Here is a 27,672-nt window from a genome sequence, read left to right as displayed (position 1 = left end):
ATTTGTACCAGCTGATATTTATGAGGCTTTTTAGGAATAAACATGTCAATGCCCATAAAATTGCAATTTTCAACAAACTGCCAATATTCCATTGAAAGTACCTGGCATAAACCACGTCAGTGCTTGGTTTATATTTGTCCACAGGTAGAGTTCAATTAACAAACATTTTACTAAGCACTTAGTTGCTAAGGGGAGGGGTTGTCACTGTTATTAGAATGTAGGGTCCTTGAGGGAAGGGACTATTTTGCCTTTCTTTGTATCCTCGGTGCTTAGCAACACTATACCTGGCATTTTGTAATGACTTAATAAATGCTTGTAGGTTGATTGATTAATGTCCTGGATTACACTTTTAGGCTTCTAAAATAAAAGGATTTTTTGTGTTGTCATGGCTGTGCTGCGGTGAAGGTGGTGCCTTCATTTTGCTAATGCTGTCCTAATCCCACTGATGTCGCTAACATTTTCCCACATTTTACTGCAAGAAATATTGCCCTTACAAGGTGTGTTGGCTTGTTAATGCTGTTAAGTAGAATCAGTTCCAAGGTGTTGGCACTTGCATGTGAATAGGGCCGGTTCAGTTGTTATACCCTTCAGAAAAAAAGGAAGTGTTGGCTGAGGGTGCAACCTGGATAGAATTTGCTTCCAAATCAAGAGCAGTTTAATGAGTTTGGTTGTTTCAGCCTGATCCCTTGGGGGCATTTGAACACATCGCAAACCACCACGCTGTTGGCTCAATGGCAGTGGCTCAGTGAAAAGCGTTTTGGACTAGAATATAAAGTACTTCATATCCGGATCTGAGGCAGCTCTTACATCCCACTTCGCTGACACCATGCTTGGCTTCTGAAACAGAACTTACACTTATTAGACTATCTTGACTTAACAAAAGGATTAAACATTGGTCTATCCAGTGTCAGGTTCCTCTTTCCCCAGACTAAATATAGCTTAATCTGAGGGCCAACTAAAGAGCTTTAAAAACCCTTGCATTTTCATTGGCCCAAAGGATAATTTTGTTTAAATTGACCTGTGATTCAGCAGAAATATCAGGAAATTCTACTTTTTTCATTGTGTTGAAACAAACGTGAACTCTCCTGTGAAAAAGGATTACTGTTCCTGTTCATTGAAATATTAGGCTTTTATTTAGTCTTGTATTGTTCTTCAGTGTGCAGCAATCCTTCTTTCTACTTTTTTCACTAATTTTTTTAAAACAGTGATCTTTGTGGCAGTTAAAATAATAATCATAACATTTAACTATATATTCATTTAAAGCACAGTTTTGTTTTGTTTTTAACCTCCAGACCTTCAGGAATTTCGTTAATATGCAAAATTTATATAGGAACTTGCTCAAGTTTAGGGCCAGTGGTTTGCACTCTGTTTCATTTGGCCCATGCAAGGTCCATTAGGAAAAGATAACTGGAGTGAGGGGAAGGAGATGACCATCTTCAAAGAGATCAAAATGATTCAAGAGAAACTCCTCCTCCCACCTCAAACCCTCCCAATCTGTAGCCAATTAAAACAACTGATTAGACCAGAGGTCAGCAAACTGTGGCCTATAGGCTAAATCTGGCCTGCTGCCTGCTTTTGTCTTGTCTTGGACCTAAGATGGTTTTTGCACTTTGGAAAGTCTTGTTTTATTTTCAAATGTAAAAACCATTCTTAGTTCACAGCACTATAGTTTGTTGACCCCTGGAACAGACTATCTGATCCTTGGACAAAAAAAGTCTGTATTGCTTTTTGGATTACAATTTGGATGACTTCACTGATCCATTCATTTTATTATGCACTGTGCTAGGTGCGAGAGATACAAGATAGGTAAAAGACAATCCCTGCCCTCTAGGAGCTCGTAGTCTAATAAGAGAGACCACAGGCAAACAATTATGTACAAACAAGCTGTGTACAGGATAAATTGGAAATAATCCAAAGAGTTGGAAACTCAGGCAGTGCTTATGAAGAATGGAGGATCCGCATCTAGAACAAAATCAAAGAAAAACACAAATTTTGCTCCACAAATTATTCATCAAAAAATCCTGAGAAGTGGAACTAAGTCAAGGAACTTTTCTGCAGGTAAAATATCCAAGGGACGCTGGTTGTGTTAGGGATTCAGGTGCCTGGAAAATTTTTTTCTACCTGACACCAAGAAAATGAATCAAGGTCCCAGCCAGAAAAAGATCTGCTTGCTTTGTATGTTTTTGTTTGCATGCTGACTCTCCTAATAGATGGTAAGCTTTCTTGATGGCAGGGACTATTTTTTTTGCCTCTTTCTGTATCCCCAGCACTTGGCAAATAGTAAGTGCTTAGTAAATGTAGTAGCAAAGGAAGGGAAAGAACCTGGGCATAGGAGCAGGTTGTATTTGCATACGAGACCAAGTGCTATAGAAGGGAAGTGAAAATAGGAACCATCTAGAAGACGCTGTTTAAATATTTTAAGCTTATCCCAAACTAAAAAAGCAAAATTGCATACTTATTACTTAGAGTACCCTTGTGTGGTTTGCAGTCCCCTGTCTCCCTTCTCCTTCTATGATTCCTATAGTTGTCTGTTTGATTGACCTCTTGGCCAAAGCACCTGCTAGACTAGAGAACAGTGTGGGAAGCTAGCACTGGCGAAAACCAAAATACTGAGACTCCAACTGTTTTGATATACAGAATAACAGTAAAGAATTTTGGCAAGAGAATCTGAGCAGGTGGCCCATTAGGGGAACTTTGTGATTAGGGACTGGCTGACCATTACATCCAATAGATTAGAAACTCTTTGGGAGCACAGACTGCCTTATCTTTTCCTTTGTATCCTTAGCACCTATCGCAGCACACAATAAATGCTTTGTGAAAGAATGGATAAATGAGGTCCTCCAAGTGGTGGAAGATGGTATCCAAAAACCAGTTGCAGGGGGTCAGTGCCTGGCACATAGCAGATACTTAATAAATGTTTATTTAAGACTAACTTCTAGCTAAATCTCAGTTTTTTGAATCAATAGCACTAATAAAAGAAGTCCCAATTTTTTTTTAACAACTTAATTCCCTGGCACCATGAACCTATATGGATGACGCATAGCTTGGTTCTGCCAGGCATATTAGCATATTCAGCCTTCTGTTGGTGCTGGGTCATGGGTGGCCTCCAGCCAGGCCAAGACTGGGAGCTGGGCCAAAGATAAATGGTCAACAGAGCTCTGAAGGTGAATCAGAGGTTAGAGTCCAATGAGCGAAGGAAGAACTCCAGGACATGAGCAAGATTCTAAATCCCAAGATGGGTTTTAAACCAGATAGATAGAGGTCACAGGCAGAGTTAAAGCAATGAAGTGTAGAGCCTGAGATAGTCCAGAGTTCTAATTAGTCAAGAGGTCAAAGGTTACAGAATACCTGTATAAATCAGGAATCAAGGTTTAAGTCGGGGGGGGGGAACCCAGCTTAGAAATGGATGTTGAGTGGGAAACTGGGAATAGTATCATCTGAACTTTCATAGGCCTGTTAGTACCCACAACCACACAATCTGGGGTCTGTCCCCTTGGATCTCTGCTCTAGTTTAGGTCCCAGTACACAGCTAGAAGTTTGGCTAGTGGTCCAGCCAAATGGGCCTTGCTGTTCTTTCACACATGACCAATTCCCTCTCCCATCTCTGCCTTGCAAAGGTTGACCTCCATACCTGGGACCTGGAATGTATTCTTCATTCAACTTTGTCTCTTATAATTACTAATTTCCTTCAAATCTCAAGTTTGAGACCTTTCATGAACCAACCCCCTCCCCCACCTCCTACCACTTTCTCCCTAATTACTTTGTATTTTTGTACTTGTATGTTTTTGTTTTGTACGTACTTAATGTTCACATTGTCTTCCCTAAGACTCCCTCTTTATGTTTTATCCTATTTTCTCTGCTCTTTTTGCCTTACCTCATTCTTTCATTCTTAGTCCATTGTCATTATTAAAGAAGTAGACTTTCTGTGCACATCAGGTCATCTCACCATCTTGCCATCAACCATCCCCTTTACCTGTTAACATTTAAGCTACAACCATGTTTTCCTTCCCTTACGTATAAAGTGATTGACGCTAGCGTTCTGAACCCATTACTGCTGCCCTCAGATGAATTCATTCCTCCGAGTTTTTTCTTTTTGCCCTCTGCTACAGCTAGATCATCTGTTTCTCAGAAAACTACTGTTACTGCTTATTAACGTCTCTAGCAAGCCTAGATTCTCACTGTCTGGCACAGGAAAATGAGAGGATCTCTGAGTTGGAATGGAACCATCCAGCCAAAACCCATACACTTAAATATCTACCAAAGTGGATAACACTGCTTCCACATTCCACCAACGTGACAGCATCTTTTGCCTCCGTTGAGAGGGAAAGCACTCCCTCCTGAAGAATCCCATTCCCATTTCAAGCAAATCTACCTGTGACTTCCAACCATTGCTCCTTTTGTCTTCTACGATATCAAAATTTAGTTCCTTGATCTAGTGTTTCTTGTCCAAGTGGAAGAGAGAGTGACATGTTTTCTTTGCAACTTGGGCACTCTTTTTTTCATAGTGCATGCCGTGATACAGATTCCGGGGTCTTGGCTTGATAACGGATAACAAGTCATGCACTTAGCTCCTGCTATTACTTTTAAAGCTTATCCTTTTATGGATTTGGCCTTCTGGTTGTGGTATTCTTCCAGAGGGTAGACCATTAGGTCCTTTAACTTTGATTTGCTACATTATAGTGCAGGCGGAAAATGTCTGTTGTAACTGTTTTGTCTGATAGTGCATTTGGATGGACAAGCAATGATTGCAATATGATGCCATTGTTTCCATTGAACTTGGGGTTCAGTTTCTGCCGCCTCTCTGCTAGACCTGTGATCTCCTTCTTTCCAGAAGTTATGCAAAGAATTTAGGTAATTCCAGGTGAGAGTAATGGCCTATGGAAGTGAAGGGAAGGTAACAAGCATTTATTAAGTACCACTATGTGCAAGGTACTATGCTAATCTCTTTACAAATATTACCTCTTTTGATCCTCACAACAACCATGGGAGGTGGGCACTACTGTGATCTCCATTTTACAGTTGAGGGAAGTGAGGCAAACCGAAGTCAAGTGACTTGCCCAGTACAAACAACTGAGAGTATCTGAGGCCAAATTTGAACTGAGGTCTTCCTGACTCTAGCCCCAGTGCTAAACCTTCCCCTCTTCTAGACTTCCGTATTTCCACCAAAGGCATTACTGCCCTTCTAGTGTCTGAGGTTTGTAATTTCGGTGTTATCCTGGAACCTTCACTTTCCTAATCCCACTTATCCAATCAGTTGCCAAGTCTTGCCTTTTCTACCTCCGCATCTAATGGTCACCATGTTTCAAGTCTCTCATCACTCTAGTCCATGCTATACAAAATAATTTTCACTAAGCAGGGGCAGATAGGTGGCACAGTGTATAAAGCGCTGAGCCTAGAATCAAGAAGACCTGAGTTCAAATTCAGTATCAGACACTTACTAGCTGTGTGTCCCTGGGCAAGTCGCTTTACCTCTGCTTATTTCAATTTCTTCAACTGTAAAATGGGAATCATAATAATCCCTACTCCTGGGGTTGTTGTGAAGATGAGATGAGTAGAATTTGGAAAGTGCTTAGCACAGTGTCTTGCACATTGTAGGGGCTATATAAATGTTATTATCATTATTAAATGCAGATCTAACCATGTGACTCCCTTCCTCAAACCACTCCAATGGCTTTCCATTGCTTCTGATAAAATATAAATTCTTTTTTGCTTTTAAAGTCTTATATAACCTGGGCCCAACTTACTTTTCTAGCTTTATTGGGCATCATTCTTCCTCCCACATTCTGTAATTTAGCTACACATGCCTTCCCCTTGTTCCTCACACATGACATATTTATAAAATTCTACTCTTCCTTTAAGATACAGCTCAGGCACCATCTTTTTTTGCATGAAGCATCTTCAGTTCTCCCCAAATGCTCATGATCTCTTTCCCAAACTACTTAATATTTAACTACTTTGTATATGTTTGTATTTATCAACTGTATATTTATGCTGTGTGTTCTTTTTACATGTACTTGTTTTCTCCCCATTAGAATATAAGCTCCTTAAGAGTAGAAATTGTTTCATTGTTTTGTATTTTATTTCCTAACTCGTGTGTATCTTAGATTCTAGGACATAATAGGAATCTAGCACACAATATGTGCTTAATATATGCTTGTTGACTGATTACTTAATGCCATTTTAAGAAACTGAACTTTGGCTCATATACATATATATATGTGTGTGTGTATATGTGTGTGTGTGTGTGTGTGTGTGTGTGTATACTTATGAATAGGTTGTTTTGTTTTTACTTTCAGGTGATTTGGCGATTCTTGAAGTCCACCACAACCTTTTAAGTCAGGCCTGATCTGCGAAATGGAATAAGGCTGAAAAATTATCCACTTCTTTCCTCCTGTGTGAAATTGAGACTAGATTGGGATGGTCTTGGGTGCTTGTGGCTAGATTCTCACTGCAGCCATGAGTTCAGAGGAAAAGGGCATATCCCCTGCTCACAGAACCTCCACTCCAACCCATAGAAGTGCCTCCTCTTCATCGTCCTCCCAAAGGGAAAGTAGGCAGGTAAGAGGACAATCTGAGACACTCTTTGTTTTTGTATGTATGCTAATATAGTGCTAATTTTCTGTACGATAAACTTGATAGTTTTTACATAAGACTCAAGTGGATTCTGGGAAAACTCCTCATCTTGGTGCTTTCTGTTTCTCTGCATCCTGGACCATGTGCTTGATATCTCTTTTGCTCAAATAACTACTTTCTTTTTCTTTATTCTTGTAGCTGCAGCTGACATTCCATAGGAAAACTCATTGTTTTTCAGATGCCCTTTGACCATAGCATAGATGACAAGGACTCACCACATTTACATCTTCTGAAGTGTTTTTTCTCCTATTTCAGAACCTGGGCTAAAGGAGGGAGATGGACAGTGGTGAGGAAGTGTGGAAGCCGTGATACATTTAGATGTATCAAACACTGGGAATCTGAAGGTTGTAGAAGGGGCAAAACTTTACAGTATTGTTATCATTTTCTTCACTTGTAGAAAAAGGAGTGAAAGATTTTCTATGCCAGTAAGGAACATTCTCCCCCCAGGGTGTACAGCCCCGCACATACTGACTTCTGTTTAATATTTGGTTGATCTTAGTGATGATAAAAGTTCCCATATTAAGATAAGAGTCTAAGTGTGGTATCAGGAATTCAAAGCAACCAAACTTAAGGCAAATTAGTGAAGGTTCGTCCAGGTGTCTGTCATTGCCTGGTCCTGGGAGGAAAAGGTTGTAGTCTCATTTAGTCAGTTGTACAAGATTGTTTATTCGTAGGACTACTTCACTGCTATGTATATGGAAGGCATTTAAGCAAAATGTGTGGCCTTTTGCTCCAGGAATGTCGTTTGCCCAAATGGACTTGTTTTAGACCAGAGAATATAATTTTTGATTATTGGTGGGGTTTTTTTTTAGTATAAAACCATTTTATATAAGTGACTTTGTATTTTATCTGAAAATTGTTTTTCAGTAAAATACACATTTTATGTACTATTTTTATTTTAAAAATTTTATATTAGTTTATTGAAACTTAACATTGAACAATGATACAAACAGTTAAACTTGTCTAATTAACTACTTATATTTAAATTAATTTCAGTTCATCAAGGATCATCACTTTTTTTCAGTCTCTCCTTCCAAGTCCTCATTACATTTTTTTCCTGTTATACAAGGCAAGTAGACATGATGTAAGGGATACAGTGTTAGATTTGGAGTCAGGAAGATCTGAATTGAAATCCTGCCTCAGACATTTACTAGTTGTGTGACCCTGAGCAACTCAGCCAGTTTCCTCATGTGTAAAATGAAAACAATAACAGTATCTACTTCACAGGTTTGTTGTAAGGATGAAATGAAATAATGTGTACAAAGTACTTTGTGAACCTTGTAGCACAATGTAAATATTAGCTATTGGTATGTTCAGAATTAGATTTGTGTATGCACTGTTTCCCCTTTCATAAACTTAAAATGTATACCAGTTCCCATTGACATTCTTGTAGGTCTTCCTATTTTAGGTAGCAAGATCGTAATACGCTAAATTGTAAGGCAGTAGTTACTAACAGACAACCCAAAGTATGAATGTGTATCTTGGTCTAGCCAAATTTGGACCATCCAAGAATCCTTCTAGAGAATAGAATTTTTGAGGAGCTCATAGTACCAAAATGGAACCATGCACGCACGCGCACACACACACACACACACACACACACACACACACACACACACACCCATCACATTGCTAGGACCCAGGTATCTCCAATTCCTTTTATCATCTGAACTGGACCGTGGAGAGTTCCATTAACTGTTCGCTCAAAGTCCAAATTAGTAAGTTTGATGCCAAGAATTAATGCTAGGATGATGTCACACTATCTGTTGCTGTCATGAGCTGGACTTTGGTGTTTTATCATTATTGACCTCTGTTGTAGGATACTAAAGGAATAGCTAAATTCTGTTTAGCAAAGACAGATTTAAAATACACTAAATATACCAGGACGAATGCTTGGATTTGTTTGTTACTTTGCTTATGTCAATTCGAAGTAATGGAATGGTACTCTTAACTTAAAAATTACCAAAGAAAACCTCATCATATGCAGTCCTTTACATTCCTGGATGGTGAATTAACCTCTCCTTCTTTCTGGCCACTTATTTTCATGTATTGGAGCTTTCCATCTCCCCATCTGAAGACACTATATGTTTGGGGAAATAAAATAAGGTGAAAACTTTGGTGTTAGGGACAGCATTATGCCTTCAGTAACTGTGAAAGGGAAGGGATCAAGGAAACTCTGGGGAGATGTGTTCCCACCAATAGAACCCTCCCTCTCTAGTTCTGTCAGTGGCACCTAATAAGGAAAGGAGAAATAGGGAGGAAAGAACTAGAAAGGAATTATAGTGGTTTATTGATTGATTCCTGCCCCAAATTTGCAGGACATTTTGATAAAGTGTCTTCCAATCTATTTTAGTCTGTCAGTGACTAATTAATCTTTCTAAATTATGGTTTTTCTCAAGTCAGCCCTTTGCTCAGTAGACTTAAATAGTTCCCTATAACCCATAGAATAAAGTCCATGTTCCTTAGCTTGATATCCAAAGTCTTCTACAGTCTGTCCCAAACTGACCATCCTTTTATACCATTAATTTCTTCTGCTTTCTTTCCCGGGAAATACCCCATACTTCATCATCTTTTGGCTTTTACTAATTGTTCTCCCCTTGCACAGAATGCTGTACTTTCTCCTCAGTGCTTAATTCCTACCTGTCTTTCAAGGAAGCCTTCACTGACATTCCCAGACTGTATTGATCCTGTTCGTTTTCAGAACACCTTTGCGATACTACCTGTACCAAAAAAATAAAAAGATAACATAACCAGGACGAATGCTTCACAACATAAGATACTCTATAATACTAGTTTTAGAGATAGGCATAGGAACTAGACCTTTGAGTCCATTGGCATAAGGAAGTGGCAGGTGAGAAATTACTTTTGCCAATGCAGCTTAGTGTTTTCTCTGCAACTTCCAGTCTTATGAAAATTGCCTAGAGAGAACACTGAGAGGTTAAGTGATTTGCCCAGTGTCACTCAGCCAGCACATGTCCAAGGAGAACATAAATCTTTGTTTGTCTGTTGTGGAGGCTGGCTCTGTAGCCACTACACCAAGCTGCTTCTCTACCATGTGGGCTTGTGTGGTAAAGCAAATGATTGGAAATCAATCAAACTTTAAATGGGTAAGAATAATAAATAGATAAATAATAGATATGGATAAGGATAATTAAGAAGAATAAATCAACATTTATGTGATATCTTATTTTGCAAAACACGGGTGTTATTTTTTTATTTGAACCACACAACAGCCCTGTGAGACAGTTACTACAGGTATTATATGTTTTTCAGATGGGGAAACTGAGGCTCAGAGAAGGTAAGCAATTTGCCCAGGATCATACAGATAGCAATAGTCAGAGTCTTCCTGATTCTGAGCAAAGCAGTTCCATGTACTGCTTCTCATGGTGTGTTTCTTCTCCCCAACTAGATTATAAACTCCTTGAAGACAGAGATCATGCCATATAATTCAGTGTGCTCTCACTAGCTCAGTGCCTTATTCACAACAAATGCTCAACAAATATTTTGATTACTGTCCCAAAGTTAGAAGGCATGTTGACCTGCATATTGGTCAAGTTTTTATTGAAGAATTTATTGTTCTTCCTGACACAATTTCATATGGCCCAATTAATGAAAGATGTTAATGAAAAAAATAAGGATGCAGGGCTCTTTCTATTGCTTTTTTTTCCTTGCAATTGAGGAGACTAAAAATTGTTTTCCAGGATGTGCTCTATTTAGTATTTGCCAAGTTGAATACATTAGCAATTATCATTTGCATTTAATTCAAGTCCAAAATGTCTTTTTATTTTTTTCCCAGCAGCTCTCAAATGAGGCTTTTCCTATAAATCAACTATTACTCATCAGCTACAAGAAACATACTTGTTGAAATTTCAAATAGGAAAGGAAGGGACTGAGTAGACATCTGCTTAGGCTATTCTTCCACAAATGAAGCAGTAAACAAACGTTATTATTACTGAAACTATCCTAGGTGCTACCATAATTGATAATCTCTTGCCAAGAGATGAAAAGTGAGAATGTTGACTGTGGCAATTTTTGTGGCATCTTGGGTACTCTTCCACTGGGTTGTAGCAACATCTTGGCCCCAGTCCTTTTGGCAGGGACACAAATGATGTGTCATAATGTGGCCATGTGATTTCAATGTTAATACAAAATTGAAAGCTATCAACAAATTCTACTAATATGGTAGTGGGCTTTTCAATGATAGGCCAAGAAATGGGAAAGCATAATAGCTGATCATTGCTTAAAGGCCAAAATTCTGAAGAATATTAAATTACTTGTTTCTCTATGAAATTTATAGTGTTGAAATTGTAAGCATATTGCAGATGATAACTGGGTCTCATTGCATTGGCCCATTATTTTTGTTGAGTAAATAGATGTAGAGGTTAAGTAAGTTTCTTAATACTTATTACTTTGTAACTAAATTTATATAACACTTTAAAACCTGCAGTGGTTCTTAAATGTATTATCTCTTTTGAGCCTCACGATAACTCTGTGAGGTCAATCTAGAAATACATTCACATACTGGACATATATGTACATATATCTACATACATACAGATGTGCATATGTGTATGTTTCTCATTGGGTGGGAACAACCTATATTCAAGATTCTTTTATATTTGTGATGATATAGATGGAGAGGTAAATGTTTTAGACTACTCTAGAGGAGACATTTTAGGTACTAAGGATGAGGCAGTCAATGAGAATGAGAAGGAGGGAACCTAGTGACTGACTAATGGGCAAGGGGTGAGGAGTAGGAAGAGTTCTGAAGAGTTAACAGGTTTGAAGATTTGTAGGGAAAACACTAGTATCAGTAACATACTTAGATAGGGAAGCAAGCTGGTTCAGTGTGAAAAATGAAGCTTTCCATTTCAGAGATATGAAGTCTGTGTTTAAGTACATGAAACATTGAAAATTAGGGGCTGGAGTTCAGGAGACGTGTTGGAGAGATTTGGGAATCTCATTGAGATAAAATCATTAACAGTGGATAAGGTCTTTTAGAGGAAAATCTTTGTGGACAAAAACCACAAAGGGGCAAAGACAGAATGATCATCTTTAAGGGTAAGGAAGAAGAGAGGCCAGCCAAAAAGAAAGAAAAGAAAGTGGTTAGGTGGGAGAACCAGCAACATCTCAGCGTCCCAAAGAGAAAGATTCAGTTCTTTTCAAAAAACCTGCAAGGATAATCTTAGGATAATCCCCTAACATTAATGGAACCTGATTTTTTTTTTAAGGCACTGGCTTAGAGTCAAGACAACCTGAGTTTGAATCCTTTCTCAGATCCTTACTTGTTCTGTGACCTGGGCATGTCGTTTAATCTCTCTCTCTTAGCCTCAGTTTCTTCATCATTAAAATAGACCTTACCTCATAGCATTGTTAGGAGTATCAAATAAGATGACACTTGTAAAGTATTTTGCAAATCTTAAAGTACTGTATAAATGCTAGTTATTATTATGTAAGTTATAGGATTAGAGGATGTTAGGGTTCAGAATTAGAGTGGTTGGGGGATTTTGTTGTTCAATAGTTTTCCAGTCATGTCTTCACAAACCCATCTAGGGTTTCCTTTGCAGAGGTAGTAGAGTGGTTTGCCATTTTCTTTTCCTGCTCATTTTAAAGATGAGAAAACTGAGGCAAACAGAATGAAGTAAGTTTCCCAGGGTCACACAGTTAGTGTCTGAGCTCAGAAGTGAGCTCAGAAAGATTGAGTCTTCCTGACCCCAGGCCCAGCAGTCTATCCATTGCTCCACCTAGTTGCCCTTTGCCCTGGTTAGGGCATTATACCTTCACAAATGTAGACTGCAGTCCACCAACATTGTGTGTGTGTGTGTGTGTGTGTGTGTGTGTGTGTGTGTGTGTGTACACCTATATAAACTTGATGACCAGCCTTTTGGTAATGAGAGTCTCCAAAATGGGCTGTACCTGTCCTCTGATAGGCACAAAGTCCTTTCCTGGGATTTTATGCAAAACCTTTGTAGCTTAATGCTATTTTATATGGATGGCATTCTCTTGGCATGGCATTTGGAAACTCAATGAGGCATCTTTAGGAGTTGATGGATGCAGCTCATCATCATTAACGTTCATAATCATTAATAAGACAGGTCAGCTTTTTAATCTCAATTTAATAGATAAGAAAGCAGTAGACCTCACCATTTCTTTAGTATACCCAGCTTTGACCCCAGTATTCATAGCAAAATTATACCTGGTCCTGGGAACCCTTCTTCCCTGACATGGAAGATGGGGGAGGCAAAAAGAATACTATAGAAAATTACTCTCATCTAACTGGGATTGTGGGGTAGTATTATTAGTGAACTTTCAAGTTCCATGAAGCCAACTTTTTATTTTCATAAGATCAGCTCCCATTTCGAAAGCCAGCTTCATGGAAGGGTCAGAATATTCCCATTTACCAAGGCAACTGTCCAGAGTATTGAGATTAAAAAACAAAACTAGATCCTTTCGATTTAATACCATTGAAAGCAAGTTTTTAATTTTAAGAAAAGTTTTAAACAATGATAATAATTATGTTGATAATAATAGCTAGTATTGATATGATATTTGAAGGTTTACAAAGTACATTACAAGTAAAATTTCATTTTATCCTCATAACATGTAGATTCTTTTATTATCCCTTGTTTACAGATGAGAAAATTGAGGCAGATGACACTAAGACTTGCCCAAGGTCACAAACTAAGAAGTATCTAAGGCTAGATTTGAAATCAAGTCCCAGTCCAGTGCTCTGTTTAATGTACCGCTTGTCTACCTTTAATTTCACAGTGAATTAGCTATACCTTTTTTTTATTTGTGTTTGGACAATTTGGGGAGGAACATACACTTCTTAAGCCATAAAGACATAACATTGAAATGAAAAAAGGGCTATATAGTTTCCAGGTCCATTATAAACAGATGATTACAACATAGTAGATTTAAAATGTCTGTCTCACTTTAGAAAAGTCAAGGTTGTTAATGTTTCTCCTTGTATATTTCTGTTTCTATCCCTTTCATTTAATGCCTTCTAAGAGTCAGATTAAATATTAGCCCAGTGATGGAATAAAGTGACACAGATTGAAAGTGACTTGGGAAAAGGAGTTTGATTTGTTTAGTGTTATATAGCTCTTAGAATGGATGGGAAATTTGTTTATACTACATTACAGATAGTTCTCTGTTCCTGGATTACAAATGGATTGTTCCACAAATTTTTTTTAATTTCTGGAATTCAAAACACATTTTCTTAGAGAAACTGTTATATTAAGGGATCAGTTAGTTCACAAATTAGTCTTTAAAACCATGATGGAGCTGAACGTAGTATAGATTTACAATGATAAATTATATAAAATAATGTTGTTCTGTTAGTCATTTGAAAATAAAAAAAACAAAAAATAATATTCAATAGGAAAGAGGTTTTAAAAATCAATAATAATAATAATAATAATAACAGCTAGCATTTATGTAGTGATTACTATGTGCATTGTCCTAAGTCCTTTACAAATATTATTTCATTTAATCCTTACAATATCCCTGGGAGGTAGGTGCTATTATTATCCTCATTTTACAGTTGAAGAAACTGAGGCAAACAGAGGTTAATGGACTTTTCCAAGGTCACACAGCTAGTAAGGGTCTCAGCTAGATCTGACTCCAGGACCAGCTTCCTATCCACTGTACAATGACTACTTCTACTAATGCTGATGCTTAAGGGAAACACCTAATTAGACTTGCCAAGATTCTGAAGGTGATTTCTGAGTATTTTCAAGGCATTTCGAATCCACTGACACTGCTTCTTTATCTATTTTCACTAAAAATTAGAGCTTTCATTTTTCTTGATACCAGTGTATCAATAGCACTGTTCTCATGCTTCTCAGTCATGATTAGGGTCATTCTTCTCCCCCCCCCAATCAAAACTGGAATAAAGAAATGGAGAGAAAAATAATTTCCTGATTGAACTGCACAAAAGTGTTGAAGGAAAAGGAAGGTGAAAGAAGACGTGTACATTTGTGAGAAAAATTGCTGGAGGTTGATAGTAACTGAACTGTGCACAGCAAAACAGTGTAATCTCAGGCATAATTCTCCCTGAGGAGGAAGTAAAAGAGAGGTGGTTTGGAAGAAATGATAGGCCATCCCCACACTGTCAGTCCAAGGCAAGCTGGTTATTGGTCAGGATTGCAATAGAACAGTCTTAGGGTAGGTCGGTGTTAGTGGACAAGTGATCATTCATTTGTACATCTTTCAGAGACTGTAAAAGCTGAAAGTTACCTTAGAGAGCATGTTGTCTAGTACTCTCATTTTCAGGTAGAGAAGGTAAGATCCAAAGAGGCTATGATATGCATATGTTAAGTCTTCAGGCATTCTTGTCTTCAACCAAATGACTGCAGTCATTGCCGTTAACTTCCCATGGTACCCCCTCCTCTTTTCTGAAGCTTCTGCAGTTTCTCCTGTCTTTCTAAAAGTGTGAATACAAAACCAAAATAGGGTCTTCTGATTAAGTTCTGACTTAATGCTACTATAACTATGGACAAGATACTTAGAACCTTTCTGGATCTCAGAGTTTTCATCTCTCCAATGAAATTAGTAATATTTCCACTTCCTATTTCACAGAGTAGTTATGAAGTAAGTAATTAAAAATCTATATCAAGGGTCCTTGTGTGTGTGTGTGTGTGTGTGTGTGTGTGTGTGTGTGTGTGTGTGTGTGTGTGTGTGTGAGATGGACCTCTTTGGCGGAAGACTAATGATGCCTATGAATCCCTTTTCAGAAGAATGTGTTTAAAGGCATAAAATAAAATACGGAGGATTGTGAAAGAAACTAATTACGTTGGAATACAGTTATCACTTTAAAAAAATTTTTTTTATCCTCCCCAGTGCCTAGTTTGGTGATTTGCAGAAAGCAAGAGCTAAATAAATGTTTGTTGTATTGTCTGAAACCAAACTTATGCCTTCACATACAGAAGCCAAAGGAACCAGCTTCCTCCTCCACCTGCATCTACTCTGAGGCTTCGATTACTCCAGGAGCATTTTTGTTGTTGTTCAGTTGTTTCAGTCATGTCCAACTCTTCATGACCCCATTTGGGGTTTTCTTGGCAAAGATACTGGAATTATTTGCCATTTATTTCTCCAGCTCATTTTACAGATGGGGACACGAGGCAAATAAGGTGAGATTCCTTATCCAGGGTCACACAGCCAGTAAGTGTCTGAGGCTGGATTTGAACTCATTTCTTCCATCTACTGCACCACCTTGTTGCTGCATTCGTACATAATTCCTCTGGGACTAATGATGTTATCTCATCAGTGACAGCTATGTTGTCTCTTATCAACTTACTCATATTTGTTTTGAACTCTTTATTGGCCATTTTGATTTTCTTCTCATCCAAAGATGAGGAGGAATTGGTGAAGGAACTAGGGATCTTTAGCCTGGAGAAGAGAAGGCTTGGAGGAGGGATAGGATTATAGATATAGAGCTAGAGGTCACCTCAGATCATCTAATCCTACTCTCTCATTTTATGGATTAGAAAACTAAGGTCCCAAGAGTTTAAGTGACTTTACCTAGTCACAGACTAATCATCAGAGGCAACATTTGAACACAAGATCTCTCACTCCAGGAGCAGTGTTCTTCACTTAAATTGATGTTTAATAATTAAATGAGATAATACTTGTAAAGGACTTAGCACAGTGCCTGGCACATTGTAGGCACTATATAAATGCTATTATCATCATCTTAGTGTGTCTGAGTTTTTAAAATTTCTTTTAATCATCAACAAACAGTTTACAAAAAAGAGGCTAATATAAGCAAATGTCCCCTACTGGATCACTGCCTTGTAAGAAGCTTCTTGATAAGAAAAAGGAGAGTGTAAAAGTTAGCTTGAAGTTTAACATTAAAAAAGAAAACCTAAGATCTTGGCAACTGGTCCCATGATTTCTTGGCAAGTAGAGAGAGAAGAAATGGAAGCAGTGTCAGATTTTATATCAAAGATCACTGCAGGTGGCTACTGCATCCGTGAAATTATAAGATGCTTGCTCTTTGGAAGGAAAGCTGTGTCAAATCTGGATAGCATACTAAAAAGCAGATATTACCTTGCCCACAAAGGGCCATATAGTTAAAGCTATGGTTTTTCCAATATCCGTGTATGGCTGTGAGACTATAAGGACTATAAGGAAAGTAGAGCACCACAGAAATTGAGGCTTTCGAGTTGTGGTGGTTGAGAAGACTTTAGAGAGTCCCATGGACAGCAAGGAAATCAAATCAGTCAATACTTAAGAAATTAGTTCACAGTACTCATTGGAAGGACAAATACTGAAGGTGAAGCTTAAATACTTTGGCCACATAAGAAGAAAACAGGACTCATTGGAAAAGACCCAGATGTTGGGAAAGATTGAAGGCAAAAGGAGAAGGAGAGAGTAGAGAATGAGACAGATGGCGTCATGGAAACAATGAACATGAACTTGGACAGACTTTGAGAGGTAGTGTGAGGATGGAAAGGCCTGGTGTGCTATGATCTATGAGGTCACAAAGATTTGGATACCACTAAATGACTGAACAACAACAAAAATAAGCAAATAGGGGTCTGTGTTATGTACAATTCATTTTTAAAGAAATACATCTGTATTAAATTTACCGAGGTTGTAAAAAAAACCAACTTGGTGCTTTTTTCTACTGTATTTACATGGTAGCTGTCTTCAAGTATTTGAAGGGCTGTCCTTTGGGAGAGAAAGTAGACTTGACGCCATATATCAGGGGTGGACAACCTGTGGCCTCAAGGCTACATGTGGCCCTCTAGTTCCTCCAGTGCAGGCCTTTGACTGAATCCAAACTTCACAGAGTTCTTCAGAGGCCACATGTGGCCTTGAGGCTGCAAGCTCCCTACTCCTGCCATATATACTAAAATATTCATAGCAGCACTTTTTTTGTATGCAAAAGAACTCGAAACAAAGTACGTGTTCATCAGGTGTGGAGTGATTGACACTATATGTCAGCACAATGGAATATGATTGTAAATTAAGTTAATGAATATGAGGAATTCTGAGAAACATGGAAAAACATGTATGAACTGATACCAAATGAGGTCATCAGAACCCAGGAGAATAATATAAATGATTGCTACAATAATGTTAATAAAAACAACACAAAAAGGCTCCTGAGCTCAGAATAAATGCAATGACTAACGTTGAACCCAGAGGTCAGTCAACTGTGCATGCTAAATGTGGCAGACATGCCCAGATGGTCCATTTTTCAGTTTTGCTTGACTGGTTTTCTTCATTACAAGGTGGGTAGGCAGACACATTTCATGGGGGTAGAGGAAAGTAGATAGAGAAATGATTGTAGTGTGAAAAAGAATTTGACCCATTCTGCTTGGTCCCAGGAGGCAGAAATTAGGCGCAGTGGGTAAAAAGTAGAAAAGAAGCAAATTTGGACTTGATTTAAGTTAAAATTTCCTGACAAGATTTATCCCAAAACATAAATCATCTACTTTTAGAGGTAGTCAATTCCCCCTCAATGGCAGTTTCAGAGACTTATGTTCCTAAATTCAAAACTGCCATAAAAATTAAAGTTATTTTTCATTTGTCTTAAACCACTTGAGTCCAGCTTAGACAGTGGTCACATGAGTCATGGGACATGATCTGAACTCTAATGTTAGGAGATCCCCTGGTCTAGTTCTAGCCCTAGCCCTGTCACTAATTAGTTGTATAACCTTATTATACCCCTGTGCTCAGTTTTCTTGTCTGTAAACTGAACAGGTTTTAGACTAAGGATCTTTAAAGTCCCTTGAAACCTGTGTTGTAAGTGGACTCAAGTGATATTTTTTACTATGAAGTGTTTTCAAGAAATCATATTAAATTTCAGTGATATGTTAGATTCGTCATAATCCTGTAACATGTTTGACTGCTCATATTTTCCTCTCATAATTGTTTGACATTTCTGACATATAGACTGCTTTTAACTACTCTTTGTGGAATTTTCCATTTTTCCCACTTTAATGAAACCTAGTAGATAGGTCTACATGATGCAAGGAATCATTCTGCTTTTTTCTTAGATGATTATAACTTTGATTTTAAAGGTTTTTTCCCCTAATCTTTGGAATAATATTTCATTTTTCTCAATGATATGTAAAAATTTTTAACATTTATTTTTTATAATTTTGAGTTCCAAATTTTCTCCTGCCCTCCTTCCCTCCCCTCTCCTTGAGAAGGTAAGCAATTTGATTTAGATTATACATGTGAAGTCATGCAAACCTTATTTTCATATTAGCCATGTTGCAAACAAAAACACAGACCAAAAAAAAAAAGAAAGAAAACAAATTTTAAAAGTCTGCTTCAATCTTCATTGAGACTCCACCAGTTCTTTCTCTAAAGGTGGATAGCATTTTTCGTCATGAGTCCTTTGGAATTATCTTGGATCATTGTATTGCTGAGAACAGCTAAGTCATTCACACTTGATCATTGTATACCATTCTCTTGGTGTGTAGTGTTGTCCTGATTTTGCTCACTTCACATGATGATTCTGACTTTAAAGAAAACAGTAGTTGTGTCTTTTCCAGACCTAGTTCCTGCCCCTCCACCCCAAATGAATACAGTTCATATTTTTTATAACAAGCCAGTCTCTTCCCCTTTTCTCTTCCTCTGCTGCACATTATTTCTGGTAGCCTCGAAAATATAGTGTCATTTATGGGATCGTAGATACAGAGTGGGGAGGAACTTCTGAGGCCATCCAGTCTAACTCCCCTGTTGGAGACTGAAAATGGGCGAGGATTGGTGACTTACCCAAGATCACAAGGCAATGATAAAGAGGTTAGATTTGAAACCAGGTCCTCTGACCCAGAGCCAGTGTTCTTTCCATTATACCACGATCCTGATTCTGTCAAGTGAACTCAGGTTATTTATATCCACTGAGGACATTTGCTTTCTCAGCAGTTTTGGTGCATCTGCTTGTGCAGTAGCAGTGGTGGCATTGGTTGCTGATATTATGGGATTGGCAGAGTAACAGTGCAATGTTGACTCATTTCTTCCAGAAGGGGCAGGAGGGACTATGATAGGCAGCTTCTGACACATCCCATGTGGGAGACCTGCAGAGCTTTACCTTGTGTGTGGGTCCTTGAGAAAAGGTGGTTCAGGACCCTGGGATATATTGGAGTCCTATAGTGCTTTACATGGCACAATTGTCAGCATACTGATTGCCCTTGAACTTTGAGAGTCTTGTCACTTCTATGCCTAGAATAAAGCTGGCTGACTGGGTCTTAACTCTTGCAGCTTAACTCTTGACATTCTTTTATCTGAGAATCTAATTTTGAGACTGGGAAAGAAGCAATTATTGCTTTAAGCTGATCACTTATTTATATTTATACGATCTTTTATTCTATTAATTCATTGTATTAGATTTGTATAAATCGTAGAGGTATAAAGTTCCTCTGACATGTTCACATAATTTGATTTCATGCAATTTTTGGCATGATTTTGGCCCTTATTCTCTAAACATCATTTCCAAGTATAAGGAAAAGATAACACTGGCTACAGAAGCAGTGACAAGAATCAAGTTTTTAAGAATAAAGAAAGAAAAGTTTTGGATGTTTCTGACTAATTTACAAATTGTTTTTTTTTTAAATTTCCACCCTTCCAATTTGAACTTTGCAAAAATACCTTGCTTTTTAAAAAAAACCACTAGCAGAAAAAAAATTGACAATCTTTGACCTTATTCTGAAATGTATACAGTTATCTCAAATAATTATAATCTCTGCTATTTTGTAAAAGATGAGCTTCCACTGAAATGATTTGATCAGGTACATCAGGAAATAATCCTGAAAGCCCCTTTCTATCCTTCAAAATGAAGTGAAAATAAATAAATGATGGGGCTGCCCAACTAAGAAAACCTGTTCAACATATTTCTTTCCTCTTGGATTTCATTCTTCCTACCCAGAAACCTTCTCTTTAAGCATCATGTTCTTAGTTACACATTAAGCAGTTTTGCTCTTAAGTTTCTCACTGTCTGCCTGTTTACCCCATATCTTTACCATGAAGCGAAGGTGTTGGCAGATTTCTACTTGCTGTTTGACAAGGCATTGAGATCAGTGTACAACAGTCTGGTAGGAGTATGATTCGTAAGATTAAAAGGATCCTGTAAAATGTTTTCTAGAACTTTGGTCTTCAAAGTGAACATGCAGCTCTTTCCTCTCTATGGGGGGAAGGAAATGGCATGTGAGTACTCTAATTTCAGTGAGGACTGTCTAGCCATCCTAGAAGTCAGAGAGCTCTCATTAGTTTGGGGAAACTAGATTTCAAAGGAGGGGTCTTAATGACACTTTTTCTGTTTTCTAAGAGAGTTTGATGTGTTCTAGTTTCTTACAGCGATGGCCTGTGTGTCACTGTACCAAGTAGCTTTAATGAGGGAAAATCAGTTATAAATCAGAGACTCTTAACCTAGGGTCTACGATACACTTGGTTTTGTAAACATTTTTTGACACCTGTATTTCAATATGATCGGTTTCTTTTGTAATCCTGTGTATTTTATATTATGCATTTTAAAACATTCTTAGAAGAACCCATAGACTTCCAAAGGGGTCCATGGTGCAACAAAGGTTAAGAATCTCTGATATAAATATTAAACATCATTTTTCTTTGTTGTTTAGTATTGCATTCCTGTGTTTCTAAGGCTAAAAGCAAAGATGGTACTTGTAAAATATTTACTAAAATATTGGAATAATAGGACAATGAAGTGGGATTAAATGACCTGTTTTACTGTAAGTGAATATAATTACAGATGAAAGCTTATTAATTGTATTGGGTGACGTCAAAAGAAAATATACCTATTGTTTTAAAAAGAGTTGACCATGATCTGGAACTATTACCATTAATTTAGAGGCGAGCCACTGCACTTAATGAAAGGATGGAAAATAAGAACTAGAAAAGGAGCGGGGGGGAAGGGGGTATAGGGATTTGAGTCAGGAGAAGAGGTGAAAGGATAGCATAATATGAAGGGTTGTAACTATACACAACACAACAACAGAGAATGTAGTGAACCCGCAGCACAAGGGACTTAAGTTCAATATAAGAAAACTTTTCCCAAGGGTTGTGCTACTTTGAAGCCAGACATATATGAAGATTTTGGTATATATGGACCTAAGCATGTCCCTGTTGGTTACCATTTGGTTTGATAACTTGCTACCTTGTGCTATGGGCAGTTAAGCAGCACAGTGGATAGAGTTAAAAAGAACTGAGTTCAAGTGTGGCCTCAGATACTTACTAGTTGTGTGACCCTGGGCAAGTCATTTAACCTTGTTTGCCTCAGTTTCTTTATCTGTAAAATGAGCTGGAGAAGGAAATAGCAAACCACTCCAACATCTTTGCCAAGAAATCACAAATGTGGTCACGAAGAGTCAGACTCGACTGAATAACAACAAACCTTGGATTGTGGCTGTAAGCCAGTTCTCCAGAAGAAGATATCCACAGTGATATTGAGCATTCCCTAAAAATGTCTAAAAGTGAACCAGCACCTAGAAGCAGCATAATGGAAAATGTCTCCTATCTCTTGGCTGAATACCTTCTGAATACTTTCATGATCATGTCTGAATTGTCTTTCAGGGAGTCTGTCATCAAAGTTTTCTTCAATGTCTCCTATGCTAGGTATGGCTAATGGAGATATCAACAATAGGAAAAAAAAATAGGAGGAAAAAAAGGGCCACTGTCTTTTAGGAGTGCGTGATTTGGTGGAGAGATGAGATAAATATATGGAAAAACCTAGAGAACAATATAGGGATGATTAACATCCAATGGTACTAAAACACTAAAGCATGGAAGAAAAAGTCATTTTTCAGTAACTTAAAGTTTAGGGTTGCCTGCAGCACTTAGAATTTAAGTGTTTTGGCCAAGGTGTTATAGCCAGTATGTGTCAAGAGTTAGGACTTGAATACAGGTCTTCCTGGTTCTGAGACTAGCTTTTTATCCACTGACCCCCAATAGTTTATGTATTCTTTAAAAACAAAAGTCATATTTTATTCATTTTTATAAATCTATTCTACCACAAAGTATACTGCACATAATGCTGTTCATAGTTGCTCTTCAGTCCTGTCTGACTCTGTGACTGCATTTTGAACTCGTTTTTTTTTTCTTGGCAAAGATACTGTAGTGTGGTTTGCCATTTCCTTCTCCATCTCATTTTACAGATGAGGAAACTGAAGCAAACAGAATTAAGTGACTTGCCCAGGGTCCCATAGCTATTAAATGTCTGAGGCCAGATTTGAACTCAGAAAGATGACTGCCTCTTCCTGACTCCAGGCCGCACTGTGCCACCTAGCTGCCCTAGTAGAAGCTTAGTAAATATTTGAATGAATGATTAAATTAAAAAATGAATGAAAGCAGTTATTGGGGAAATAAGGTTCTTGAAGATTAATTTTTAAAAGTTTATGTGGTTTTGATATTAAACATAAGCAGAATTAAATTATATTTTAGAATTATATTAAAATTCTATTTTAGAATTATTTGCTTATAGTAATTCTCATATTTAGAGTTGTTTTATAAAAAATTAGCACAAATCCTGTATTAACATGAAATAAGACTTGAATAACTGATATATTCTATGGAGATGGAGAATAACACAAAATCAAGCTTGGGAACTTTATCCCCTCTGGCTCCAAATAAATTAAAAGCAATTTTATTTCCTTTTTTAATGTTTTAAATTAATATTCCACTCAGCATTCTTAAATTAAATTAAGAATATATATCAATAGACATGTTACAACAAACACAGCACATAACCAAAATAAACCCTTACTTTAATATATTATGGTCATTTAATGGCACAAGAGAAAGTAAAAAGAAGCATACCAAAGGAAAAATGAAATTATTTCACATTGGGAAGCATTTTTTAAAACATGGATTGCGTGTAAGGCACTGTAGAACATGCTGGGGGCACAAAGACAAAAACAAAGCAATCCCTGCTCTCAAGTAGCTTGTAATCTACTGTGAGAATACCACGTGAATACCAAAAGGTACAATACAGGGTATGGAGTGAGGGAAGTTCCTAGAGGAGCTGAGGAAGTCACACAGTCAGAGAGCACCTCAGAGGGCAGGTGGCCCCTCATCTGAGCCCTTGAGGGAAATAGGGATTCTGAAAGGTGGAGTGGAGGAGGGGATGCATTCCAGATTAGGTTAAATGCACATAGGTCGGAAATGAAATGTTCAGTTTAAGAGAAAAGCAAGTAGTCCTTTTTTTTGTCTAATAAATACAGTGTGTGAAATGTAAATTATTCCAAAAAGCAGGTTAGAACTATGTTGGAGAGATATTTACATTCCAGATTGAGGAATTTTTATTTTATCCCTAGGGGTGATGGGAAACTATCAGAAGTTGGGGTTTTTGTTTGTTTGTTTGTTGCTTGTTGTGTTGTTTGGTTATTGTTGTTCATTTTTTTCCTTTGGTTGTTTGTTTTTTGTATAACGTATGCCTTAGGAAGATAATTTGGCAGTTGTGTGAATGGATTGAAGAGGGGAGGGACGAAGCAGAGAGACCAATTTGAAAACTTAAAACAGTCCAGATAAGAGGTGATGAGGGCCTAAACTAGGATGGCATCCATGTGAATGGAGAGAAGGGTAAAGATGTGACCGATTTTAGGAGATTTGGCAACTGATTGGATATTTAGAGACTGAGAGCGAGGAATGAGTTTGAGGATGACTCTGTTGTTATGAACCTGCCTAACTGGGCTATACCTTCCCCAGAGGGAGGAATGTTTGAAGGACAAATAATTTTGGGGGAGGAGGGGAGGTGAGTTGGAGAATAAAGTTATGTTTTTTTTAATAGTTTTATTATTTTAATAGCTTTATTTTTCCAATTACATTTAAAGACAATTTTTAACATAGGATTTTGAGTTCCAAATTTTCTCCCTCCTCCCTAAGATGGTAAGCAATTTGATATAGATTATATTTGTGCTGTCATGTGAAACATTTCCATATTAGTCATGTTGTGAAATAAGAAACGGAACAAAAGAAAAAAATTAGAAAAAAAAAGTAAAAATTGTATGTTTTGATCTGCATTCAAACTCTAATCAGTTCTTTCTCTGGAAGTGGATGGCATTTTCTGTTATGAGTCTTTTGGATTGTCTTGGATCTTTGTATTGCTGAGAAAAGCTAAGTCATTTATAGTCAGTCATAGCACAATATTGATGCTGTTGTGTACAATGTTCTCCTGGTTCTGCTCACCTCACTCTGCATTAGTTCATATAGGTCTTTCCAGGTTTTTCTGAAATCCACCTGCTCATCATTTCTTATTGCCCAGTAGTATTCCATCACAATCATATAACACAACTTGTTCAGCCATGGGCATCCCCTCAATTTCCAGTTCTTTGCCACCACGAAAAGGGCTGCTATAAATATTTTTGTACATGTAAGTCCTTTTCCCTTTTAAAGTTCTACTTTTGAAAAGGAAGAAGAAAGACAAGATTTAGGCAAAAATGGAAAGTAATGTATACTGAAACGATACACATAAAAAAAGACATTTGAGAGAGTAGGCTATTCTCTAAAATAGTATTAAAGCAGATTATTTTCCAAGCTCCCTACTAGCTCTAGCAGTTTTAGTCTGTGAAGGATGTACAAAGAGATACATAGAAAGACTTTTGTAGATGATCATCCTCATTTTTATTAGGATATTTACTGCTAAAAATTTATATAGCCATGTTGACATAAACTGGAATAACAACAACCCGGGTTGCATGTTCTATTATGTCCACACTCTATTTTTATGTTTGCCTTTTAATTTTTCTTAATATTTTTTGCTTTTTAACATCACTTTCTTTTCTAAATATAGCCCTCTTCCCTTCCACACCCCTAGGAAGCCATCTCATATGATGAAAGATTTAAAAAAGAAGAAAGTTGTTGTTTTGTTGTTTTTTTTTTAAAGAAGAGTTTAATGTATAACCTATATCAGATTGCTTGCTGTCCGGGAAAGGGGAGGGAGGGAGAAAAATTTGAAACTCAAAATCTGATTAAAAACGAATGTTGAAGGGGCAGCTAGATGGCTCAATGGATAGAGCACTGGCCCTGGATTCACGAAGACCTGAATTCATATCTGGCCCTTGACCCCAAATCTGGCCCTTTCACCCCATTGCCTCACCAAAAAAGCAAAACAAAACAAAAAAAACACCAACAACAAAATGAAACAAATAAAAAAATGAATGTTCAAGATTGTCTTTACATGTAATTGGAAAACGTAAAATTTTTTTAAGCAAAATATGTTTTAAACAAAACTACCTCAATATATCAACAGAATAGAAACTCAAATTCAGTAATACTTATTGAAGACCTCTTAAACAAGAAGAAAATGCCTCTGAAGAAGCTTATGGTCTAGTTGGAGATAGTGAACTCACATACGTGAATCAACTGAAGAACTAATTTGCATAGTAATAAAACAGTGGCAGACTATAATACAAAGTACAGTACTACAATTTAATACAAAAATCCAGTATATTCTATCAGAAAGCATGGAATAGACATGTAAAAATAATTGACTGGGATCATTAAAATTTTCTGAGAGCAGGAGGTATTTGAATGAGTTTTGAAGTAAATGAAGAATATAGATTAGTGGAGAGGAAGGAGAAGAGCATTCTAGGTGGATGAAATGATATGAAGTTGATTTAACTGGATAGCGTAGGGGAAGCAGCAAGGTCAGTGAACACGGTATGTTTAAGGGAGGGAAATGAAGTTGTTGATCAGAAGCAAAGTAGTAGAAGACTTTGATACATTTGGTCATGTTCAACAACATATTCCAAGCAATTAGCATATCAGAGGAACCAAGAGAAATACGAAATGGTATTTCAAGGCCACTGGACCTCACCATTCACTCCTTGGACTCTGCTGTTCCTTGCCAACCATCTTTCAGCTGAACTCACGTATAGATTGTTTTTCCTATTAGAAAGTGAGCTTTTGGAGAGCAGGAACTGTCTTGATTTTCTGTTTTTATCTCCAGTGCTTAGTATATAGCAAGGGCTTTTTCATTCATTCATCAGAGTATGTAGTAACTGCCCTACAGGATGCTGCCCTCAGATGTTAGGAATGTATGTATCTTGGATATCACAGTGATTTGCATTTGTCATTTTATTATCATGTACTATACATGGTTTTTAGTTGATTCAGGTATGCCAGTTCACTCTCTTCAAATACACCCTAAGATCCTTGTGAGCAGGAGCACTGTCTTCTAGCTTGTTGCCACACTCACATGATGAATTCTGCACTGTGGAAGACCTCAATAAATATTATTGAATTTTAGTTTTTACTCTGGTGATGTGTTAGTATTGCTGAATTGGTTTTCTTCATTACAGGCGATGACTCTCTGGGGAAGAAAAGAGTTATATTTAAAAATGAAAGTGATGTAAAAACAAAAGACAAGTAAAATGTAAAAGCAAACCAAATCCAGAAGGGAGAAGAGAGAGCGAATGGGAGAAAAATTTGGAATTCAAAATCTTGTAAAAATGGATGCTAAAAATTGTCTTGACTTGTAACTGGGGAAAAAAATAAAATACTATTTTAAAAAAGCAAACCAAATTTTAAATAGTATTGACAACTACCTTGTATTGAAGAGTAATTAATAAAAAGGTCAAAAATATATCACATAAAGGGAATGGATCTTATGAGAAGAGGTCATTTCCTTAGTAGAGAGTTGATGATTAAAAATATTTTATGACTTCATCAAATATTTATTACTCAGCTTATTCAATGCATTATCCTAGGCACTGGGGGAGACACTAAAAGAATTAACACATCATTACTTGCTTCAAGGATCTTACAATCTAGCGGGGGAAATACATCTGCAAAGATAAATGTAATTAAAATTAGAATATAAATGTAAGAGCAGCAGAAATTGCTCTTAAAGTCTGATATGAGCCTCACTTGTTCACCAAAAAGGGCTCTGTGGTGAAACCATTTTACATATTTTTTTAAGCCATGTTAAGTTCTATTTAAATGTGCTTTTAGAATTATCTGGTATATCTGAGATTTTTGCTAGTATTCCACGTAAATTAATCAATAAGCACTTACCAGTTAGATACCTGCTGAAAGAAGTTTGAACTAAGTCAGGTGGAGAGAAAT

General features: G+C 37.3%; 1 protein-coding gene across 1 annotated transcript in view; it reads left to right on the top strand.

The window, feature by feature from the left end:
* Nucleotides 1-27,672, top strand: part of OSBPL6 (oxysterol binding protein like 6) — a 264,946-nt gene that overhangs the window by 138,284 nt on the left and 98,990 nt on the right. Inside the window, 1 exon segment of the mRNA XM_020991055.2 lies at nt 6,297-6,558. Within this exon segment, the coding sequence (XP_020846714.1) occupies nt 6,457-6,558 (102 nt within the window). The 5' untranslated portion in view covers nt 6,297-6,456.

This window comes from Phascolarctos cinereus, unplaced genomic scaffold (assembly GCF_003287225.1).
Source record: "Phascolarctos cinereus isolate Bilbo 61053 unplaced genomic scaffold, phaCin_HiC Scaffold_726;HRSCAF=1367, whole genome shotgun sequence".
Lineage (NCBI taxonomy): Eukaryota > Metazoa > Chordata > Mammalia > Diprotodontia > Phascolarctidae > Phascolarctos > Phascolarctos cinereus.
The sequence above is the reverse complement of the archived record's forward strand: the minus strand, read 5'-3'. Positions and strand labels throughout refer to the sequence as shown.